General features: G+C 44.2%; 1 protein-coding gene across 1 annotated transcript; it reads left to right on the top strand.

Annotated features, from left to right (window-relative positions):
- The first annotated feature begins 299 nt into the window (after window positions 1–299).
- LOC115195399 (ankyrin repeat domain-containing protein 33B-like) lies at window positions 300–24,543 on the top strand. Its single transcript, XM_029755216.1, has 6 exons — window positions 300–1,406; window positions 19,193–19,322; window positions 19,692–19,832; window positions 21,759–21,900; window positions 22,645–22,843; window positions 22,986–24,543. Exons 1-6 carry the CDS (start codon window positions 975–977, stop codon window positions 23,529–23,531), a joined length of 1,590 nt encoding a protein of 529 aa, XP_029611076.1. The 5' UTR covers window positions 300–974; the 3' UTR covers window positions 23,532–24,543.
- The last annotated feature ends 877 nt before the right edge of the window (window positions 24,544–25,420 follow it).

Genomic DNA, 25,420 nt, shown 5'->3' with positions numbered 1-25,420 from the left:
AGTAGAGAGTAGTGAGTGTTTCTGAGTAGAGACCCACAGTAGCAACTGTAATTGACTATTGACAGTGTCTGCTGTGGCAGGTGGGAAGGTGCAAATCACTAGAAAAATATATAATCTCTCAATGTTCTAATCTCTCAATGCTAATCTCAAAATGCACCAAAGTCATGCATTTAGCTATTGAAATTATTTGTAAATTTTTTTAGGGGGATGCCTCAGGACCCCCTACTGGCATTGGGCTAACCCCTGAATGTCCTCACATCCTAGAAACGCCCCTGGCTCTGATGCTCCCGATGGGTTTGCCCGATTTTAATCTGCTCAAACGAAATGAGAGGGGAGAGCGAAGGAAGGGAAAAAAAGAGAGAGAGAGAGAGAGAGAGAAGAGGGGAGGTAGTACACTACGAAACTAATCCGATTATGGGAAAGTTTAGCGTGTGCCTGTTTCTCTATTCTACATTGGCTTGGTGTGTGTGGTACTTTTAATTTCTGTACTGCCTGTCTGTTTTCTGCCCGAAATGAGGACCGGAATTTTTTCTAATCTCGATGATGACATTACAAATCGGCGGAACTCTCTCGGTTTGATTTGCTTAGGCAATAAGGACTTTTGACTGTTGAATAAAAATGAAAAAAAATGAAAACAATAGTCTTCTAATTTCGAATGCGGACTACAAACCCGTGTTGCCTAGGTTGGTATTCCAGAGAGAGAGCAGAAATATGGTTTGATGTTTATTTCTCACGGAATGCGGGATGATGGAGTTTAAATATTAACCGGGAAATATTCCCCAAAGGAGTCGGAGCGGCAGTTGGCCTGTTGGATTACGTCAAAACTGTTTGCCGAACCTTCACTGTCATTCCATTTCCAGGCTCTTTACAAAGTTAAACTCATAATCCGCGTTGATGTTGGCAAAAACATCCAAGTGCGCCAGCCCACAGCCACCGTTCTTCCCCCCAAGGAGGACAACCACCCAGGGGGTTAGATGGTTCTGATCACAGACGAGAGAGACGGAGGTGGCTCCTCTACTACGACCCTTGTCAACCAGCAGCAGCAGAGCACCAAAGGCACCAGCGCTTTCGTCCAGGTCCACCCGACCATAACCGCCGAACCGCCGTCCTTATCAAACGACGACTCATACCTCGGGTCCTGTGAGTCTGAGGGAGACGAGGACGATGACTACGAGGAATACGACGATTTATCGTTATTACCGGACACCAAGAGTATCGCCTCGGACGACTCATTCTACCCACCGGACGATGCGTTCGCGGACAACGAGCGGACCCCCTCTCCGCAGAGTCCCGAGCCGTTGTCGTTCTTCCAGGCGTGCTGCACCAACAATGCCACGATAGTCCGGATCATGATCCGACAAGGTGTGAAGGAGGCGGAGGTGAGGGAGACGGATAAAAACAACAGAGTAAGTCGAGATCAATGTGCCTATATGTTCAGTGTCAAATAGTTTCCTCAGAAAGTGTTCTGTTCTAATGCATGTATATCCAGTGGCTGCTCCTTTTGTGTGTTTGGAGATTAGGAAAATATAATTAGGTCGTTTGGAAACAATGGCGCGTGAGGTGCGAACTCATCTGTGCGTAATTACGCATGGTCAAAATAGTGATCAGCTGTTGCATGTCTGTTGGATGAAGACTTGGGCATTTCACACATATATGTCACAGGGGTTAAACAAGAACATGTCAACCGCTACAACAGTATTCAGATTATCCATATATCTTCGACCACTGTAGCAGATAGTCAAACTTTCAGATTCATGAGGAACTTTGTATCCCAAAGTTAAACCTGTCCTTCCATCCCAGCTGAACTGAGTTGCTAATGTAGTTTGTTCCACATCTAGGAGGAAGAGCTGTGTTTCCCTTGGTGCCTGTGGTACAGGCTGGTTTTTGTTATTAAGCTGGTTTCCTGTTAGTGGTTGAAACATTGCATGGGTATACTGTATATTACCCAGTTCCATGTTTCATTCAAGTTATTCCTCTCACGTCCGTGTGCGTGTGTGTGTACGTGCATGCGTGTGTGCGTGCGTGTGTGTGCGCGCGTGTGTGTGCGTGTGTGTGTGTGCGTGTGTGTGCGTGTGTGTGTGTGTGTGTGTGTGTGTGTGTGTGTGTGTGTCTACTCATAGATTATGGGTTTAGAGAGAGGAGCCTGGAGCTCTGCTAGTCATAATTACAGCAACAGGAAAACACTGAGTCTCTCACAGTCAGCAGAACAGCCAGTCTTGTATGTATGTATGTATGTATGTATGTATGTATGTATGTATGTATGTATGTATGTATGTATGTATGTATGTATGTATGTATGTATGTATGTATGTATGTATGTATGTATGTATGTATGTATGTATGTATGTATGTATGTATGTATATATTTGTGTATGTGTGTGTGTGTGTGGATTTAGGGTAATTGTGAGAGAGTCAGTGTAATATAAGTTTGCTTTCTGACTTTCTAATATGAATCTACCATCAAATGAAGGGCCTGTTAAGACAGTATTTTACAGAGATTTATGAGAAGAGTTTTCTGCTTTAGGTCTACAGACTGTCCAGCGACACATTACAACTCAATAGCTGCTTTATATAAAACATAGTAATACTGTAGATTTTATTAGACAATGTAAATCAAAGAGACAGCTAGCTTCCCATCTGTTTATCAACGTTCGGATCCACCTTGTGTTTTAACTGTCACTATGACTCACCAGATGTTTTTCAACCACAGCCTACACAACACAGAGGCCGAAGAGGAACTGGCTGGAAAACACCAGTAGGGCCTCCTGCCTTTGACACACAGACACTCAAAGACACTGAAGACAAACTTCCCCTTAAGTCTTCACTTTTTATGTTGTTTTGCTTTTTTTCATTAAAAGGACAGTTGCATAAACATACACAGACACACAGACACACACACTTGTTCTGTCAGTGCGCTGTATTAGGGTCCTTTCTCAGATTGTACAGTGAAGTGGTCATGCAGTCCTTCCTCTCTGTGTGTAATCAATGATGAGGTCAGAGTGCCTGAGGGAGGACGAGCGGTAACTACATCATCGGAATGCCATGATGCCGACTGGATGTGTCTCTGCCTGGCCCTGTGCCTGCTACCCATCTCACCCCATGCTGTATAGCATTCCCCATCAATGCTCCTACTGTGTGTGTGTGTGTGTGTGTGTGTGTGTGTGTGTGTGTGTGTGTGTGTGTGTGTGTGTGTGTGTGTGTGTGTGTGTGTGTGTGTGTGTGTGTGTGTGTGTGTGTGTGTGTGCGCGCGCGTGTGTTGGTGGCTTTGTGCCTGCATTCCTCATCAACGCTGCATGTCAAAAGAATTCTCATGGGAATTACAGCACTCAGGACTGTATTTTAGGAGAGGAGTGTGTGTGTGTGTGGATATCTTCAGTCGGAAGACAAAGAGAGAGAGAGAGAGAGAGAGAGGAGAGAGAGAGAGAGAGGAGAGAGAGGGAGAGAGAGAGACCAAATCATGACAAAACAAAAAGATAATTACTTGAAACATTGGAGTGTATGATAAACTCATTACACTGAGAGATACTCCTGTCTGCTGTTCATTACACTGAGAGATACTCCTGTCTGCTGTTCATTACACTGAGAGATACTCCTGTCTCCTGTCTGCTGTTCATTACACTGAGAGATACTCCTGTCTGCTGTTCATTACACTGAGAGATACTCCTGTCTGCTGCCTGCTGTTCATTACACTGAGAGATACTCCTGTCTGCTGTTCATTACACTGAGAGATACTCCTGTCTCCTGTCTGCTGTTCAATACACTGAGAGATACTCCTGTCTGCTGTTCATTACACTGAGAGATACTCCTGTCTGCTGTCTGCTGTTCATTACACTGAGAGATACTCCTGTCTGCTGTCTGCTGTTCATTACACTGAGAGATACTCCTGTCTCCTGTCTGCTGTTCATTACACTGAGAGATACTCCTGTCTCCTGTCTGCTGTTCATTACACTGAGAGATACTCCTGTCTCCTGTCTGCTGTTCATTACACTGAGAGATACTCCTGTCTCCTGTCTGCTGTTCATTACACTGAGAGATACTCCTGTCTGCTGTCTGCTGTTCATTACACTGAGAGATACTCCTGTCTCCTGTCTGCTGTTCATTACACTGAGAGATACTCCTGTCTCCTGTCTGCTGTTCATTACACTGAGAGATACTCCTGTCTCCTGTCTGCTGTTCATTACACTGAGAGATACTCCTGTCTCCTGTTCATTACACTGAGAGACTCCTTCCTGTTCATTACACTGAGAGATACTCCTGTCTCCCGCCTGCTGTTCATTACACTGAGAGATACTCCTGTCTCCTGTCTGCTGTTCATTACACTGAGAGATACTCCTGTCTCCTGTCTGCTGTTCATTACACTGAGAGATACTCCTGTCTGCTGTTCATTACACTGAGAGATACTCCTGTCTGCTGTTCATTACACTGAGAGATACTCCTGTCTGCTGTTCATTACACTGAGAGATACTCCTGTCTGCTGTTCATTACACTGAGAGATACTCCTGTCTCCTGTCTGCTGTTCATTACACTGAGAGATACTCCTGTCTCCTGTCTGCTGTTCATTACACTGAGAGATACTCCTGTCTCCTGTTCATTACACTGAGAGATACTCCTGTCTCCTGTCTGCTGTTCATTACACTGAGAGATACTCCTGTCTCCTGTCTGCTGTTCATTACACTGAGAGATACTCCTGTCTGCTGTTCATTACACTGAGAGATACTCCTGTCTCCTGTCTGCTGTTCATTACACTGAGAGATACTCCTGTCTCCTGTCTGTTGTTCATTACACTGAGAGATACTCCTGTCTCCTGTCTGCTGTTCATTACACTGAGAGATACTCCTGTCTGCTGTTCATTACACTGAGAGGTACTCCTGTCTGCTGTCTGCTGTTCTGAAAGACACACCTACTGTTCTTCACGTTCCTGTCACACAGAGGCCCCGTAGACACTCAGGTTGTAAAACTGATGTACAACGCATTTGCACATAATGGTAGTGATCCAATGGAGAGAATGTTTGCACAAATATGTTTACACAATAATGGTTGTGTTATTATTTTTGTACAGAAAAACTGTTTTCTCACAATGGCTGTGCCAAATTTGTTGTACATCAGTTGTACTATTTGAGTGTGTATGGGGCCACAGAGGGATTAGTGGTTAGGCTTTGAGATGTGTTTTCAGTTTGCTTAGTCATAGAAACAAGGGACAATGTTTTCATCTGTGAAATGATCTCTTGGATCGGGGATGATGACCTTAGCTATCTGTCACACTGTCAACAAAGCTCTGTTTTGGGTTTGAGTCTCTCTGTGTGACGTACGTCCCATCTCATGTCCTCTGGTGTAACCGAGGCAACATCTATATCTGATACACAGACAGAAACAAAACAAAATCTGTTCAATATTTTATTAAAGAAACAAGTAACACATATAGAATTCTGTTTACTATTGCTGTAGTTTAGAAGTTGTAAAATGTAACAATGGAACCTAGTCAGTTGAAGACAAGGAACGATGAACAGGCTACATGGTAGAGTAATATGGTAGCATACAGGAACAGTACACAGTCAACAACCTGTCTAGGGGGTTAAAGGTCATCCTCTGGACTGGACACAACCCTGATGATAGAGAGAACCTCTAAACCAGTGGAGGCTCCTCAGATGAGGAAAGGGAGGACTATCGTCCTCAGTGAATTTCATAAAAACTAAAATAGTGAAACATTAAAAAAGTTATAATTTTTAGATAAAACTGTACAAAATACATTCACGTCACCAAATAATTGATTAAAACACACTGTTTTGCAAAGAAGGTCTACAGTAGCCTCAACAGCACTCTGTAGGGTAGCACCATGGTGTAGCTGGACGACAGCTAGCTTCCGTCCTCCTCTGGGTACATTGACTTCAATACAAAACCTAGGAGGCTCATGGTTCTCACCTTCTTCCATAGACTTACACAGTAATTATGACATCTTCCGGAGGACGTCCTCCAACCTATCAGAGCTTTTGCAGCATGAACTGACATGTTGTCCATCCAATCAAAGGATCAGAGAATGAATGTAGTACTGAAAGCATAAGCTACAGCTAGCTAGCACTGCAGTGTATAAGGTTGTGAGTAGCTGACTCAAAGTGAGAGAAAGACAGTAGTTTAACAGTTTTTAACAAATTAATTTCTACCAACATTAAGGAGAAGCAAGAGAGAAATAGAGAGAGTGAACTTAACTTTAACTTTCACTTAGCTAGCAAATGCATCTAGCTAGTTTAGCCTACTCAAACACCGGCTCAAACAGAGAGGGATGCTATGTTAGCTAGCTGGCTATGGCTATCCAACACTGGAACTCTTCCAAGTCAAGGTAAGCGTTTGGTTTTATGAATTTATTGCCACCGGGGCCCGCCAGTGTAACTACCAAACGGCTTTCTGACTGTACGCTGTACTGCACGATTGTAGCGGTTTTACTAACGTGTTAGTTCTAGTAGTTCTAGTAGACTATGACTTGACAATGATGTAGGCTGTGTGTAGCAGTTAGTGGTTATGATATGAAAGTTTGGCTTGGAAAAGTTTTTTCACCTGGTCACAGACAGCTGATGTGTTGTGCACTGAAATCCACAAGCGAAGGGAAAAGGTGAAAGAAGTAGAGCGCGTTGATAGTTTAATTTTATATACATGAGCAAAGTGACCATGCTGTTTTCATGTATCTGCTATGAAAGTTAACTGTTTTCGTGTGATCAGGTGGTGTATTCATTCCACCGATTCCATTGAAAAACGTTTCTTAAACGGAAGCAAATGGAACGAAACGGGGATAAACATACCTGAATTTGTCCAATAGACTTGTTTGCAACTGTTGGACTAATGATTGCACCCTAGATCAGCTAGATGCAGGCAAGAGTGTACAAGGTGGTATTGAATGTGTCACTGTTTGTCACCTTGATTACTCACAATTCTCTTGACCTGTGTGCACCTACGTTGTAAACTTTCATAGGCTAGGTTGTAGCAACCTAATGATGGGAACAGGGACAATTTGAGTATCATCTAGCAGCCTAAACCTCTCGATGTTACATTGAACTCGGTGAATGGAATATGAATGACAGTCATCCAACGTGCTGTAATAGAAGTAAGGCCATGCTGATGAAGAAATTATCTCTCATCATAAATGGCACTGACCGCCAATGCTCTAAACCCCTAGAGATGAAGACACACTGACTGGAGGGACAACGGGATGTTTTATTCAACATATTACATTTCTTCTTTCTTGCGGTTGATCTTTCTTTTGTTGAGGAAAGGCTTCAAAGTTGAACATATTGTATGTCTTCAACACAAACACACCACTCTCTCAGTGACCTGTGGATGTTTCAGCACCATGCTGTTTCTTGACAGAGTAGTGTGTGTGCGTGTGTATGTGTTTGTGTGTGTCAGCAGTGGCAGTCCCTCTCTCCTTCTGTCTCGGTTTAGTCTCTCCCACGCTTTCTCTCTCTCTCACTCTCTCTGTCACACACAGATGGATGGACACACAGCAGATCACTAGAATGAGGCCACCCCTTTCTCTGTCCCTTCCCCATGTTACCTCACCTTTCTCTCTCTCTCTCTCTCTCTCTCTCTCTCTCAGTGTGAGGCTGATAGGGCTAAGCTTTTCTATTTCTGTCTCTCTATATTCCCAGATTACTCGCTGGCACTGGGTCTCTCTCTCTCTCTCGCTCTGTGTGTGTGTGTGTGTGTGTATCAGCGTCCTGGGTTTTTGTGTGTGTGTACCTGTGGGGCTGAGAGCGGAGTAGTTTCACTCAGTGACCCCATTGACCTTAACGACCTCCACCTACAGTATATATCTAATGGGACTAGCCCTGATGCTCCTCCTCTTTACCCCTACCTCGCAACAGTTTCTCCCTGCAGCTAAGAGCTCCTTAAACTGAACCCCCGAAAAAACATCTGGGTCAGATGGTGTAGATCTTTTATTCTTTAAGGTTGCTGCCCCGATCATCACCAAGCCTATCTCTGACCTTTTTAACCTGTCTCACCTCTCTGGGGAGGTTCCCAGTACTTGGAAGGCAGCCACCATGTGTCCTTTATTTAAAGGGGGAGATCAAGCTGATCCTAACTGTTATAGGCCTATTTCTGTCTTGCCCTGTTTATCAAACGTGTTGGACAAACTTGTCAATAATCAACTGACTGGTTTTCTTGATGTCTATAATAATATCTCTGGTATGCAGTCTGATTTATGGATGTGTCACTGCAACCTTAAATGTCTTAAATTATGTCACCACTGCTCTTGACTCTAAGCAATGATGTGCTGCTATTTTATTGACTTGGCCAAAGCTTTTGATAGGTAGCCATTCCAAGTTGATCACCAAACATTTCTGTAAAAAACCCAACGATAAGCCCTATTTTTTATTTGTTTGCAGGTAGCTGCACTTGATTCAGCAGCGCTAGCATCGGGAAGGCAAAGTGTTCCCATTTTGAACCATTTCATGTGTCTGAATGTAGAACTCCGCCTACCCGGCAGGCCCAGAGAAACAAATCAAGTGCACCTATAGGCCTACCACTGGCCAATCAGATAGCTGAGATCACAGTGTCTAGTTTCCTCGCGCCATAGACTGTAAAAAGAAACCTTGAACAAACAACATTTTTTGAAACTATGACTAGAGAGAGACTCAATGAATATAGCAAAGAGCTGCTGTTTTTACGATTACGTTAATCTTTAAGTTGTTATTCAGCACATTGTTCAACAGTTTTATAAGACATAAAATGCGCGTTTCGATAAGCTTGCGTTGTTATTATTTGAGAGTTGTGTCTTTTTTAATATCGAGGAATATTTCACTTTCTCTGGTCAGATGAGTAACAACATGAATTAGGGCATGAGGCAGAAATAATGCAGTGCGACTTGAGTTTCGCCATCAGCTGGAAGACTGTGTCTGTCCCCTTTTCTCAGCGGAGGGAGGGAGAGACAAGGGACAGTGAGTCGCGTAAAAGGCAGCCTCAGCTGCTCCCTCCCACCCCTCAGACTGACCAACAGATGCAGGCCAGTAGTCTACTCAAATTTTAAAAAGCAAACTATTATGCTCACTTAGCTGTGCCTCACAAGTAATACAGCAAATGATCTGTTACCAGTGTGATCATAAACCTAACATTTTGAAAATGGTATGAGAAGAACAACATTGGCGGGGCAAATAAAGTGTATGCAGTGATAATGTTTCTGAGTATTTTTTTAATTTATTTGGGGTAATTTTCATTGTTGGACATAAAATACTTTAAAAACAGTTTTGAAATGATTATGTATTAGTAAAACATTCTATCTGTTTGTGCTTTTTGCGATCAATTTGACGTCTACAAATTATTTGTAATTATGTTCTGGCCCCCATCCACTCAAGAAAAAAATTGCCCGTGGCTGAATTTAGTTGATGATCCCTGGTTTAGAGCTTTATGAAGTCACCTTATATAAGTACTTAGGAGTATGGCTAGACTACACTGTCCTTCTCTCAGCACATACAGTGGCTTGCGAAAGCACCCCCTTGGCATTTTTCCTATTTTGTTGCCTTACAACCTGGAATTAAAATATATTTTTTTGTGGGGCTTGTATCATTTGATTTACACAACATGCCTACCACTTTGAAGATGCAACATATTTTTTATTGTGAAGCAAACAAGAAATAACACAAAAAAACTGAAAACTGTGCATAACTATTCACCCCCCCCCCCCCCCCCCCCACACACATCTCATATCTCATGGGGTATGTCTCTATAAGCTTGGCACATGGGGCGACAGTGTAGCATAGTGGTTAGAGCGTTGGACTAGTAACCGAAAGGTTGCAAGATCGAATCCCTGAGCTGACAAGGTACAAATCTGCCGTTCTGCCCCTGAACAAGGCAGTTAACCCACCGTTCCTAGGCTGTCATTGAAAATAAGAATTTGTTCTTAACTGACTTGCCTAGTGAAATAAAACTCTAGCCACTGGGATTTTTGCCCATTCTCCAAGGCAAAACTGCTCCAGCTCCTTCAAGTTGGATGGGTTCCGCTGGTGTACAGCAATCTTTAAGACATACCATAGATTCTCAATTGGATTGAGGTCTTGGCTTTGACTAGGCTATTCCAAGACATTTAAATGTTTCACCTTAAACCACTCAGTGTTGCTTTAGCAGTATAATTAGGGTCATTGCCCTGCTGGAAGGTGAATCTCCGTCCCAGTCTCAAATGTCTGGAAGACTGAAACAGGATTCCCTCAAGAATTTCCCTGTATTTAGCACCATCCATCATTCCTTCAATTCTGATCAGTTTCCCAGTCCCTGCCGATGAAAAACATCGGGGATAGGGTTCTCGGGGTGATGAGAGGTGTTGGGTTTGCGCCAGACATAGCATTTTCCTTGATGGCCAAAAAGCTACATTTTAGTCTAATCTGACCAGATTACCTTCTTCCATATGTTTGGGGTGTCTCCCATATGCCTTTTGGTGAACACCATACGTGTTTGCTTATTTTTTTCTTTAAGCAATGGATTTTTTCTGGCCACTCTTCCGTAAAGCCCAGCTCTGTGAAGTGTGCGGCTTTTATTTTAATTATTTTTTATTTCACCTTTATTTAACCAGATAGGCTAGTTGAGAACAAGTTCTCATTTGCAACTGCGACCTGGCCAAGATAAAGCAAAGCAGTTCGACACATACAACAACACAGAATTACACATGGAATAAACAAACATACAATCAATAATACAGTAATAAAATCTATATACAGCATGTGCAAATGAGGTAGGATAAGAGAGGTAAGGCAATAAATAGGCCATGGTGGCAAAGTAATTACAATATAGCAATTAAACACTGGAATGGTAGGGTGTGCAGAAGATGAATGTGCAAGTAGAGATACTGGGGTGCAAAGGAGCAAGATAAATAAATAAATACAGTATGGGGATGAGGTAGATTGGATGGGCTATTTACAGATGAGCTATGTACAGGTGCAGTGATCTGTGAGCTGCTCTGACAGCTGGTGCTTAAAGCTAGTGAGGGAGGTAAGAGTCTCCAGCTTCAGAAATTTTTGCAGTTCGTTCCAGTTATTGGCAGCAGAGAACTGGAAGGAGAGGCGGCTAAAGGAAGAACTCGCTTTGGGGGTGACCAGTGAGATATACCTGCTGGAGCGCGTGCTACGGTTGGGTGCTGCTATGGTGACCAGTGAGCTGAGATAAGGCGGGGCTTTACCTAGCAGAGACTTGTAGATGACCTAGAGCCAGTGGGTTTGGCGACAAGTATGAAGCGAGGGCCAGCCAACGAGAGCATACAGGTCGCAGTGGTGGGAGGTATATGGGGCTTTGGTGACAAAACAGATGGCACTGTGATAGACTGCATCCAATTTACTGAGTAGAGTGTTGGAGGCTATTTTGTAAATGACATTGCCAAAGTCGAGGATCGGTAGGATGGTCAGTTTTACGAGGGTATGTTTGGCAGCATGAGTGAAGGATGCTTTGTTGCAAAATAGGAAGCCGATTCTAGATTTAATTTTGGATTGGACATGTTTAATGTGAGTATGGAATGAGAGTTTACAGTCTAACCAGACACCTAGGTATTTGTAGTTGTCCACATATTCTAAGTCAGAACCGTCCAGAGTAGTGATGCTGGACGGGCGGGCAGGTGCAGGCAGCGATCGGTTGAAGAGCATGCATTTAGTTTTACTTGCATTTAAGAGCAGTTGGAGGCCACGGAAGGAGAGTTGTATGGCATTGAAGTTCATCTGGAGGTTAGTTAACACAGTGTCCAAAGAAGGGCCAGAGGCTTAAAGTGTTCCTATGGACAGATACTCCATTCTCTGCTGTGGAGCTTTGCAGCTCCTTCAGGGATATCTTTGGTCTCTTTGTTGCCTCTCTGATTAATGCCCTCCTTGTCTGGTCCATGAGTTTTGGTGGGCGGACCTCTCTTGGCAGGTTTGTTGTGGTGGCATATTCTTTCCATTTTTTAATAATGGATTTAATGGTGCTCCGTGAGATGTTCAAAGTTTCTGATATTTTTTTTGGACCCAACCCTGATCTGTACTTCTCCACAACTTTGTCCCTGACCTGTTTGGAGAGCTCCTTGGTCTTCATGGTGCCACTTGCTTGGTGGTGCCCCTTGCTTAGTGGTGTTGCAGACTCTGGGGCCTTTCGGAAAAGGTGTATATATACTGAGATCATGTGACAGATCAAGTGACACTTAGATTGCACACAGGTAGACTTTATTTAACTAATTATGTGACTTCTGAAGGTAATTGGTTAAACCAGATCTTATTTAGGGGCTTCATAGCAAAGGGGGTGAATACATACAGTTGAAGTCAGAAGTTTACATACACCTTACACTCAGTTTTTCACAATTCCTGACATTTAATCCTAGTACAAATTCCCTGTCTTAGGTCAGTTAAGATCACCACTTTATTTTAAGAATGTGAAATGTCAGAATAATAGTAGAGCGAATTATTTATTTCAGCTTTTATTTCGTTCATCACATTCCCAGTGGGTCAGAAGTTTACATACACTCAATTAGTATTTGGTAGCATTGCCTTTAAATTGTTTAACTTGGGTCAAACGTTTTAGGTAGCCTTACACAAACTTCCCACAATAAGTTGGGTGAATTTTCGGCCATTCCTCCTGACAAAGCTGGTGTAACTGAGTCAGGTTTGTAGGCCTCCTTGCTCGCACACGCTTTTTCAGTTCTGCCCACAAATATTCTATGGGATTGAGGTCAGGGCTTTGTGATGGCCACTCTAGTACCTGACTTTGTTGTCCTTAAGCCATTTTGTCACAACTTTGGAAGTATGCTTGGGGTCATTGTCCATTTGGAAGACCCATTTGCGACCAAGCTGTAACTTCCTGACTGATGTCTTGAGATGTTGCTTCCATATATCCACATAATTTTCTTACCTCATGATGCCATCTATTTTGTGAAGTGCACCAGTCCCTCCTGCAGCAAAGCAGCCCCACAACATGATGCTGCCATCCCCTGCTTCACGGTTGGGATGGTGTTCTTCGGCTTGCAAGCCTCCCCCTTTTTCCTCCAAACATAACAATGGTCATTATGGCCAAACAGTTCTATTTTTGTTTCATCAGACCAGAGGACATTTCTCTAAAAAGAACGATCTTTGTCCCCATGTGCAGTTGCAAACCGTGGTCTGGCTTTTTTTATGGCGGTTTTGGAGCAGTGGCTTCTTCCTTGATGATCGCTCTTTCAGGTTATGTCGATATAGGACTTGTTTTACTGTGGATATAGATACTTTTGTACCTGTTTCCTCCAGCATCTTCACAAGGTCCTTTGCTGTTGTTCTGGGATTGATTTGCACTTTTCGCACCAAAGTACGTTCATCTCTAGGAGACAGAATGCGTCTCCTTCCTGAGCGGTATGACGGCTGCGTGGTCCCATGGTATTCATACTTGTGTACTATTGTTTTTACAGATGAACGTGGTACCTTCAGGCGTTCGGAAATTGCTCCCAAGGATGAACCAGACTTGTGGAGGTCTACAATTTTAATTCTGAGGTCTTGGCTGATTTCTTTTGATTTCCCCATGATGTCAAGCAAAGAGGCAATGAGTTTGAAGATAGGCCTTGAAATACATCCACAGGTACACCTCCAATTGACTCAGATTATGTCAATTAGCCTATCAGAAGCTTCTGAAGCCATGACATCATTTTCTGGAATTTTCCAAGCTGTTTAAAGGCACAGTCAACTTAGTGTATGTATACTTCTGACCCACTGGAATTGTGATACAGTAAATTATAAGTGAAATAATCTGTGTGTAAACAATTGTTGGAAAAATGACTTGTGTCATGCACAAAGTAGATGTCCTAACCGACTTGCCAAAACTATAGTTTGTTTACAAGAAATGTGTGGAGTGGTTGAAAAATGAGTTTTAATGACTCCAACCTAAGTGTATGTAAACTTCTAACTACAACTGTATGCACGCACCAATTTTCCGTTTTATATTTTTAGAATTGTTTGAAACAAGTCATTTTTTTCATTTCACTTCAACAATTTGGACTATTTTGTGTATGTTCATTACATGAAATCCAAATAAAAATCAATTTCAATTACAGATTTAAATGCAACATAATAGGAAAAACGCCAAGGGTGATGAATACTTTTGCAAGGCACTGTATCCAAGCTGCAGGCTAAGGTTAAATCTAGACATGATTTCCTCCATCGTAATCGCTCCCTCTTTCCCCCCAGCTGCCAACTAACCCTGATTCAGATGACCATCCTACTCATGCTAGATTACGGAGACATAATTTATAGATCGGCAGGTAAGGGTGCTCTCAAGTGGCTAGATGTTCTTTACCATTCGGCCATCAGATTTTCCACCAATGCTGCTTTTAGGACACATCACTGCACTCTATACTCTTCTGTTGTCACGATCGTCAAAAGGAGTAGACCAAGGGGCAGCGTGGTGAGTGTTCATCTTTATATTTATTTTAAATCAGAACACTTCAACAAAATAATAAACAAATGACAAACGACCGTCACGTCTTGCAGGCTATAACGAGCAGTACAAAAATAACATCCCACAACTCAAGGAGGGAAAAGGGCTGCCTAAATATGGTTCCCAATCAGAGACAACAATAGGCAGCTGCCTCTGATTGGAAACCATACCTGGCCAAAACATAGAAATATAAACCATAGAATGCCCACCCCACACCCTGACCTAATAACATAGAGAAATAAACCATCTCTCTCAGGTCAGGGCGTGACACCTGTAAACTGGCCATCTCTGTATACCCGTCGCAAGACCCACTGGTTGATGCTTATTTATAAAACCCTCTTAGGCCTCACTCCCCCCTATCTGAGATATCTACTGCAGCCCACATCCTCCACATACAACACCCATTCTGCCAGTCACATTCTGTTAAAGGTCCCCAAAGCACACACATCCCTGGGTCACTCCTCTTTTCAGTTCGCTGCAGCTAGCGACTGGAACGAGCATGGAACTACCATGTTGTGTTGTCATGTTGTGTTGCTACCATGTTGTGTTGTTGTGTTGTCATGTTGTGTTGCTGCCATGTTGTGATGTCATGTTGTGTTGTCATGTTGTGTTTCTACCATGTTGTGTTGTCATGTTGTGTTGCTGCCATGTTGTGATGTCATGTTGTGTTGTGTTGCTACCATGCTGTGTTGTCATGTTGTGTTGCTACCATGCTGTGTTGTCATGTTGTTTCGCTACCATGTTGTGTTGTCATGTTGTGTTGCTACCATGCTGTGTTGTTGTGTTGTCATGTTGTGTTGTCATGTTGTGTTTCTGCCATGTTGTGATGTCATGTTGTGTTGCTACCATGTTGTGTTGCTGCCATGTTGTGTTGTCATGTTGTGTTGTTACCATGTTGTGTTGTGTTGCTACCATGTTGTGTTGTCATGTGTTTGTGCCATGTTGTGTTGTTGTCTTAGGTCTCTCTTTTTGTAGTGTTGTGGTGTCTCTCTAGTCGCGATGTGGGTTTTGTGCTACATTTACATTTCGAATCCCGTCCCCGCAGGCCGTCTTTGTAAATAGAAATGTATTCTTAATTGACTTGCCTAGTTAGATAAAGGTTCAATAATTATTTTATTGTTTTATCCCGTGTTCTGGCATTTTGGCCACCTGTAATTTTTGTTCTAGGAAATGTATGATTAGACATGTTGTTTTAACACCTGCTCATCAAATAGATGTTATCTGTCAAAAACAGTGAAAATGTGTAACTTGTATAACAATTAGGGTTTCAAACAGGGAATAAATGTAATGTTTCCACAACAGGGTTGGGATAAGGACGTTACTCCAGGCAAAACACTATGGACACCAGACTGCTGTCTTTTAGTCAACCAATGTCTTCAAAATTAGCCAATTTAGGTGTTGAATTTGTTCTGTGGATGAAGGGTTTGCACTGTTGCTAACAAGTAAAGACAAATCTTACAAAATGTAAAACATGATCCAACAACCTTGGATATGGAAACCTGTTACTCATGCACATTATAGAAGAAAAGGAAACCTGTTACTCATGCACATTATAGAACAAAAGGAAACCTGTTACTCATGCACATTATAGAACAAAAGGAAACCTGTTACTCATGCACATTATAGAACAAAAGGAAACCTGTTACTCATGCACATTATAGAACAATGCCATCCACAATAAAGACATACCTCTTCACACAGATTCTCTGTCGTCTTAGTTACAGAACAATGTCATCCACAATAAAGACATACCTCTTCACACAGATTCTCTGTTGTCTTAGTTACAGAATAATGTCATCCACAATAAAGACATACCTCTTCACACAGATTCTCTGTTGTCTTAGCTTTCCGTCCTCCGTCTAGTTCACTTCCCTGGTTAGTCTGTCATCATGTTTAATCTATTTTTATATCCCAATTTATTTTAATGTGATTTTTATAGCTTTTTATCCTGCTGATTTCCTTCTGTATGTTAAGTGACTTTGGGTGTCTTGAAAAGCACTTAAAATAAAGTGTAATATGATTATGAATGAAACTTTTTTCAAATTTAAAATCCTGTTGAGGCTGCTAAGCAGTTATGCAGAAGCTAGTGCAAGAGCTGGGAGCAACATCAATCCACTACAGAACAGATTAGGATTTGGGAAGGACACACATTAATCTGTTTTAAGAACAAGCCTGCGCCCTACATTTAAAACATCAAAACTTCAGCTATGTGTATGGCCAGGTACAGTACACGCAAAGGCAATATTTCACACACACAGCCATCGTCTCACGTAGAATTTAGACACCAATGAACAATTTCGCTGCTCAGTTATTCCATGAATTCCTAATTATACACCACACAAATCACTTAAATCAGCCACACACACACACACTCACAAGCAAACACACAGTCGTTCCCTGGAAGTACCTCTCAGGCTGATTGTTTCAGGGTTGAGCCGTGAGTGTCTGGCATTATTTTTAGCCTCAGCACACTATAGGCTTGTCTCATACCCCCCTCCACACACACACACACACACACACACACACACACACACACACACACACACACACACACACACACACACACACACACACACACACACACACACACACACACACACACACACACACACACACACACACACACACACACACACACACACACACACACACACACACACACACACACACACACAACCTGTTGCTTTAAACCATCACCTGACATTAATCATGATTGCAGGTTAACGCAAACCTTTACTTGGTAAACAGTAACCAACCGAAATGTGACTACTCCTTTATCCCAACCCCCGAAATATACACATAAATATAGAGGTTGGAGAAGGGGACTGTTACATACATATAGAGGTTGGAGAAGGGGACTGTTACATACATATAGAGGCTGGAGAAGGGGACTGTTACATACATATAGAGGTTGGAGAAGGGGACTGTTACATACATATAGAGGTTGGAGAAGGGGACTGTTACATAGATATAGAGGTTGGAGAAGGGGACTGTTACATACATATAGAGGTTGGAGAAGGGGACTGTTCCATACATATAGAGGTTGGAGAAGGGGACTGTTACATACATATAGAGGTTGGAGAAGGGGACTGTTACATACATATAGAGGTTGGAGAAGGGGACTGTTACATAGATATAGAGGTTGGAGAAGGGGACTGTTACATACATATAGAGGTTGGAGAAGGGGACTGTTCCATACATATAGAGGTTGGAGAAGGGGACTGTTACATAGATATAGAGGTTGGAGAAGGGGACTGTTCCATAGATATAGAGGTTGGAGAAGGGGACTGTTACATACATATAGAGGCTGGAGAAGGGGACTGTTACATACATATAGAGGTTGGAGAAGGGGACTGTTACATACATGTAGAGGTTGGAGAAGGGGACTGTTCCATACATATAGAGGTTGGATAAGGGGACTGTTACATACATATAGAGGTTGGAGAAGGGGACTGTTACATACATATAGAGGTTGGAGAAGGGGACTGTTACATACATGTAGAGGTTGGAGAAGGGGACTGTTACATACATATAGAGGTTGGAGAAGGGGACTGTTACATAGATATAGAGGTTGGAGAAGGGGACTGTTACATAGATATAGAGGTTGGAGAAGGGGACTGTTACGTACATATAGAGGTTGGAGAAGGGGACTGTTACATAGATATAGAGGTTGAAGGGGACTGTTCCATATATATAGAGATTGGAGAAGGGTTCTGCCACTCTGGGCGCCGGTGAAGCAGTTGTTGTGGGAGGTTAAGTGCCTTGCTCAAGGGCACAACGGCAGTCAATGGCATCTAGGATTTGATACCAGCAACCCTCTGGTTGCCAGCTCACTTCCCAACAGATTATTTTCCCAGTCAGACCCAGGATTCAAACTGACAAACCTCCGGTTGTTGGCTCGCCTCTCTAACAGCTTGGCTACCTGCCACCGCTATTCTAATATATACATTTTACTCCTAATAGAAAGAATACCCCAAGTTTGCTGCCTCTATTGTGCTGTCCTTTATTCCTCTCCTTCATTCCCAATACCTCTTCTATCCTTTCTCTGTCTCCATCTCCTCTCCTTTGCCTCTCTCCACTCATCTCCACCCCTCCCCCCCATCCTCCCTCTCTGGCAGTAGGGTTTGTTTTGGCTGATGAAGTGTTGGCCTTCCGGAAAACACTGGGACTTTTCCAGGAGATTCCAAGCTGTATACACACACATTTCACTGGCATTCCAAAAACACGGCATTCCAAAAACACGGCATGACAGAAAGCAGTAGGAGTTTTCCACAAGGATCGAAATTCTGTTTTAACAGCAAACCAAACTGATTTAATGTTGACGGTATGATATTAGTTTTGGACCGTACATACAGGCCTCCCGTTGTTGTCTGACCTCATTGACACTGGCTTGGATCTCATATCATGTTTCCCCAGTTAAGCATCAGAACAGAACTAGCACTGTCAACTACATTGTCGATTCAGGAACCAACTTTGACATGCAGGCAGGCAGGCAGGCAGGCATGGACACGGGCATGCGCACGAGCACACGCACACGCACACGCGCACACTCACACACACACACACACACACACACACACACACACACACACACACACACACACACACACACACACACACACACACACACTGTGGCCTTCCCGGAACAGTAGCCACCTCAGCGCTATAGGTAGAGAGGGTGGGAGGGAGAAACAGAGCTGTTGAAGACAGAACAGTAACACGCCTGTGACTGTCTGTCTGAGATAGGCTTTTCAACCTTTTCTCTCTCTCTCTCTCTCTCTCTCTCTCTCACACATAGACGGGGCTGATGGTGGCGTGTTACCAGGGTTACGTTGACGTTGTCATAGCGTTGGCTCAGTGTTGTCACCTGGATGTCAACTGGCAGGACACTGAGGGGAATACCGCCCTCATCACAGCTGCACAGGCAGGTACGACACACACAAACACACAGACCCACACACACCCGCATGCACACACACAGACCCACACACACCTGCATGTGCACACACAGACCCACACACACCTGCATGTGCACACATAGACCCACACACACCTGCATGTGCACACATAGACCCACACACACCCGCATGCACACACACAGACCCACACACACCTGCATGTGCACACATAGACCCACACACACCTGCATGTGCACACATAGACCCACACACACCTGCATGTGCACACACAGACCCACACATAGACCCACACACAGACCCACACACAGACCCACACATAGACCCACACAGTTCAAAAAGGTTCACAAGGCTCTCCCCATCTCGCCCCACCCCCTCCAGGTCACATAATGATCAGTAACTTCCTGTTGAACTACTTCCCTGGTCTGGACATAGAGAGGAGGAACTGCCATGGCTTCACTGCTCTGATGAAGGCTGCTATGCAGGGCAGGGTGGAGTGTGTACGAGCCCTGATGCTAGCAGGTAAGTACACAGATGGACAAACAAATTCACCTTGTTCATATTTAACTTACTTTAACATATGCTGCTCAAAAAAATAAAGGGAACGCTAAAATAACACATCCTAGATCTGAATGAATGAAATAATCTTATTTTCTTTACATAGTTGAATGTGCTGACAACAAAATCACACAAAAATAATCAATGGAAATCCAATTTATCAACCCATGAAGGTCTGGATTTGGAGTCACACTCAAAATTAAAGTGGAAAACCACACTACTGGCTGATCCAACTTTGATGTAATGTCCTTAAAACAAGTCAAAATGAGGCTCAGTAGTGTGTGTGGCCTCCACGTGCCTGTATGACCTCCCTACAACGCCTGGGCATGCTCCTGATGAGGTGGCGGATGGTCTCCTGAGGGATCTCGTCCCAGACCTGGACTAAAGCATCCGCCAACTCCTGGACAGTCTGTGGTGCAACGTGGCGCTGGTGGATGGAGCGAGACATGATGTCCCAGATGTGCTCAATTGGATTCAGGTCTGGGGAACGGGCGGGCCAGTCCATAGCATCAATGCCTTCCTCTTGCAGGAACTGCTGACACACTCCAGCCACATGAGGTCTAGCATTGTCTTGCATTAGGAGGAACCCAGGGCCAACCGCACCAGCATATGGTCTCACAAGGGGTCTGAGGATCTCATCTCGGTACCTAATGGCAGTCTGGCGAGCACATGGAGGGCTGTGCGGACCCCCAAAGAAATGCCACCCCACACCATGACTGACCCACCGCCAAACCGTTCATGCTGGAGGATGTTGCAGGCAGCAGAACGTTCTCCACGGCGTCTCCAGACTCTGTCACGTCTGTCACATGTGCTCAGTGTGAACCTGCTTTCATCTGTGAAGAGCACAGGGCGCCAGTGGCGAATTTGCCAATCTTGGTGTTCTCTGGCAAATGCCAAACGTCCTGCACGGTGTTGGGCTGTAAGCACAACCCCCACCTGTGGACGTCAGGCCCTCATACCACCCTCATGGAGTCTGTTTCTGACCGTTTGAGCAGACACATGCACATTTGTGGCCTGCTGGAGGTCATTTTGCAGGGCTCTGGCAGTGCTCCTCCTGCTCCTCCTTGCACAAAGGCGGAGGTAGCGGTCCTGCTGCTGGGTTGTTGCCCTCCTACGGCCTCCTCCACGTCTCCTGATGTACTGGCCTATCTCCTGGTAGCGCCTCCATGCTCTGGACACTACGCTGACAGACACAGCAAACCTTCTTGCCACAGCTCGCATTGATGTTCCATCCTGGATGAGCTGCACTACCTGAGCCACTTGTGTGGGTTGTCGACTCCGTCTCATGCTACCACTAGAGTGAAAGCACCGCCAGCGTTCAAAAGTGACCAAAACATCAGCCAGGAAGCATAAGAACTGAGAAGTGGTCTGTGGTCACCACCTGCAGAACCACTCCTTTATTGGGGGTGTCTTGCTAATTGCCTATAATTTCCACCTGTTGTCTATTCCATTTGCACAACAGCATGTGAAATTTATTGTCAATCAGTGTTGCTTCCTAAGTGGACAGTTTGATTTCACAGAAGTGTGATTGACTTGGAGTTACATTGTGTTGTTTAAGTGTTCCCTTTATTTTTTTGAGCAGTGTATATTTCATCATTCATATTTCAGTAATATTTAACTTCAAACAGTAATTTAAAGCAGAAATAACATCTACCAGTAGGGTGCAATTTGACATCTGAAGGATCTCGTCATTAATTTATCTCCTTGCCTCTCTCCTCCTCCTCTCTCCTCTCTCTCCTACTCTCCCGTCTCTCTCCTACTCTCTCCTCCCTCTCCCTCCTACTATCTCCTCCTCTTTCCTCCTTCTCCTCCACTCTCTCCTACTTTCCTTCTCTCTCTCCTACTCTCCTCCTCTCTCCTCCCTCTCTTCCTCTCTTTCTCCTCTGTAAGGAGCTGACATGGAGGCAAGGGACTTTGGTCGTCAGCTGACCTCCAGAGAGTGGGCGTTTTTCACAGGACGCTACGACACCGCCTGGGCCATGACACGCCTCCAATCCAGACCCTGTCCTTATCAACTGTGTGACGCATACAGGTAGACTATACTTGATGAGGATGATGATGAGGATGGTGGTGATGATGATGAGGATGATAGTGATGATGATGAGGATGATGGTGATGATCAGGATGGTGGTGATGATGATGATGAGGATGGTGGTGATGATGATGAGGATGATGTGATGATGATGAGGATGATGGGGATGAGGATGGTGGTGATGATGATGAGGATGATGGTGATGATGATGAGGATGGTGGTTATGATGATGAGGATGATGGGGATGATGATGAGGATGGTGGTGATGATGGTGGTGGTGATGATGATGGTGATGATGATGAGGATGGTGGTGATGATGATGGTGATGATGATGAGGATGATGGTGATGATGAGGATGGTGGTGATGATGATGGTGGTGATGATGATGGTGATGATGATGAGGATGATGGTGATGATGATGAGGATGATGGAGATGATGATGAGGATGATGGGGATGAGGATGGTGGTGATGATGATGAGGATGATGATGATGAGGATGGTGGTTATGATGATGAGGATGATGGGGATGATGATGAGGATGGTGGTGATGATGATGGTGGTGATGATGATGATGAGGATGGTGGTGATGATGATGGTGGTGATGGTGATGAGGATGGTGATGATGCTGTTTCTGCTGATGATGGAGGTGGTGATTCTTATTATCATTATACGATGTCATCGGTATAACTTCATATTGCAATTCTTCCAATCGTATTATTTCCTAATCTGATATAATTGTTCCAGTCCAGAGTGGCCCCAGCTGGCGTCTCTAGTATCTAAGGCCCGGGAGCCTCGAGGCTGTATGCAGCGTATATCAGACGCCGTACGAAATGCTCTGACATTTGCCAACATCACAGAGCCTAACGACGAAGGAGTCTTAGATCACCTAGTCACCGTGACAACAGCACTGGGGAGCCCCTTCGTGGCGATGGCTTGTTCCACAGTGAGTTAGAAACTTCTGTTTCTTCATTCCTCTCACTTCTACTGTATTTAACCTTTCTCTCGCTCTGTCTTCATGTTCTCATTGCTCACTCCCCCCCCCCCCCCCTTCCTCTTATATATACCTGTTTGTACTTGCTCTTCAGGTGTGTCCGGCAAGCCCACCCTGCGTGGGTAAACGTCGCTACTCTGTCCCAGAGATCCTCCGACGCCAACAGGCCAAAGAACTGAAAACCCAGAACCCTGAGAGGCTCGACACCCACAGAAAACTCTCCCAGAACTCAAGGGTCACTCTGGTGCCCAAACCTCCAAAGGACCGGCGGACCATCCTGCTGCCGCCGAACAAAAACCCCACCACGACTAACCCTACCCTCGGTAAGATGTCTGGGGCCTCTTCCTCCATGGCCCTGAGAAAGACTAGCCTGCTGCCTCTGGGTATGGTGAAGTGTAGCAGTGTGCGGCCGGGGATGTCCATTCCCAAGGTGAGAATCTCTAAGGCCCCAACGCCGACCTTTGAACCTGAGAGGGTCCACAGGAAGAGCAGTTTTAAAGACGGAGGGGGCGACTTCCTGCAGCTTCCCAAGTGGAGGTATAAAGAACTGAAGGAGGAGAGGAAGAGAGCGGAGGAGGCGGAGAGGAGGAGGGTGGAGGCGGCCACGAGGCGGCACCTGGGTTCCAGTAAGAGGAAATGACATCATAGGAGGAAGTGATGTCACTCCACCCTGTCCTCCACTGTTGCCTAGGTAGCAGTTCAGAGTTTTTTTTTTTTGCTTTTTGAGGGAGTAAAAGTGACAGTGCTTTATTTCTAATGCATTTGATTCACAAAATCAGCAGTATTTTTATAGTGTGATTTCTGTATTACCTGACACTTACCCAGGCTACAAACCCATATGATCTGACTGTGTACGGATCATGTTTCACTAATATATCTGACACATCACACGTTGAAACTTTATTGCCTAAAATGATGATACTATACGCTTCGGGAAGGGTTAGAATGGGACAAATATAAAGTGTTAAAATATTGCGTAGCCTATAAAACCATTGAGTAAGCCTACCAGCATGTCAAACTGACTTATCGTCAAAGATAAACATAAGATAAGCATTATTTGTAACCAATGGCATTTGACTGACTTTTTTAGATAGGCACTGTGCTTTGATATGTTGAAATGGCATCTACTTTATATTGGCTTTTTGAAAGCTTTTCTAATTCTGCGAATGTATTTTGCATATAGATTGTACCTCATCAGGTATTTTTTTATTATGAGTATACTATATATAAACTTTCTTATTTTCTACTAAAGTAGGCATATTTTGAGAATGTGAATGAAAAAAGAAATGTCTTAGAGTAATATTATGTATCAAATGGGGGAAAATTGAAACTATATCCTGAAATGTTTACATGTTATGAATGAGATCAAAGTATTGCTACACTGACCTCAGATCAGCATCTAGGAGCACCTTCATCATGGGCTCATTACAAACACACCTGTGTATTCCGATCAGACAGAAGCCATACTATTGGTTGAGAAGTTGAATAGAAAATAATGGATGAAAATAATAGCTGGGAGGTAGGATCACAAATGGCAACTGGAAAGTCTTGATATAATATAGTATTATTATGGTAGGGATTGATATAGTATTATTATGGTAGGGATTGATATACACTGCTCAAAAAAATAAAGGGAACACTAAAACAACACATTGTAACTCCAAGTCAATCACACTTCTGTGAAATCAAACTGTCCACTTAGGAAGCAACACTGATTGACAATACATTTCACATGCTGTTGTGCAAATGGAATAGACAACAGGTGGAAATTATAGGCAATTAGCAAGACACCCCCAATAAAGGAGTGGTTCTGCAGGTGGGGACCACAGACCACTTCTCAGTTCCTATGCTTCCTGGCTGATGTTTTGGTCACTTTTGAATTCTGGCGGTGCTTTCACTCTAGTGGTAGCATGAGACGGAGTCTACAACCCACACAAGAGGCTCAGGTAGTGCAGCTAATCCAGGATGGCACATCAATGCGAGCTGTGGCAAGAAGGTTTGCTGTGTCTGTCAGCGTAGTGTCCAGAGCATGGAGGCGCTACCAGGAGACAGGCCAGTACATCAGGAGACGTGGAGGAGGCCGTAGGAGGGCAACAACCCAACAGCAGGACCGCTACCTCCGCCTTTGTGCAAGGAGGAGCAGGAGAAGCACTGCCAGAGCCCTGCAAAATGACCTCCAGCAGGCCACAAATGTGCATGTGTCTGCTCAAACGGTCAGAAACAGACTCCATGAGGGTGGTATGAGGGCCCGACGTCCACAGGTGGGGGTTGTGCTTACAGCCCAACACCGTGCAGGACGTTTGGCATTTGCCAGAGAACACCAAGATTGGCAAATTCGCCACTGGCGCCCTGTGCTCTTCACAGATGAAACCAGGTTCACACTGAGCACGTGACAGACGTGACAGAGTCTGGAGACGCCGTGGAGAACGTTCTGCTGCCTGCAACATCCTCCAGCATGACCGGTTTGGCGGTGGGTCAGTCATGGTGTGGGGTGGCATTTCTTTGGGGGGCCGCACAGCCCTCCATGTG

The sequence above is a fragment of the Salmo trutta genome, chromosome 6, assembly GCF_901001165.1.
Source record: "Salmo trutta chromosome 6, fSalTru1.1, whole genome shotgun sequence".
NCBI classification, from domain to species: domain Eukaryota; kingdom Metazoa; phylum Chordata; class Actinopteri; order Salmoniformes; family Salmonidae; genus Salmo; species Salmo trutta.
Note: the sequence above shows the minus strand (reverse complement) of the source record. Positions and strands in the feature narration are given on the sequence as shown.

What these genes read in the sequence shown, in the direction of transcription:
- LOC115195399 (XM_029755216.1), top strand. Translation starts at nt 975, where the DNA reads ATGGTTCTGATCACAGACGAGAGAGACGGAGGTGGCTCCTCTACTACG. An exon ending in AGACGGATAAAAACAACAGA is followed by an intron (nt 1,407 to 19,192) that starts GTAAGTCGAGAT and finishes TCTCACACATAG; the next exon opens with ACGGGGCTGATGGTGGCGTG. An exon ending in CAACTGTGTGACGCATACAG is followed by an intron (nt 21,901 to 22,644) that starts GTAGACTATACT and finishes TAATTGTTCCAG; the next exon opens with TCCAGAGTGGCCCCAGCTGG.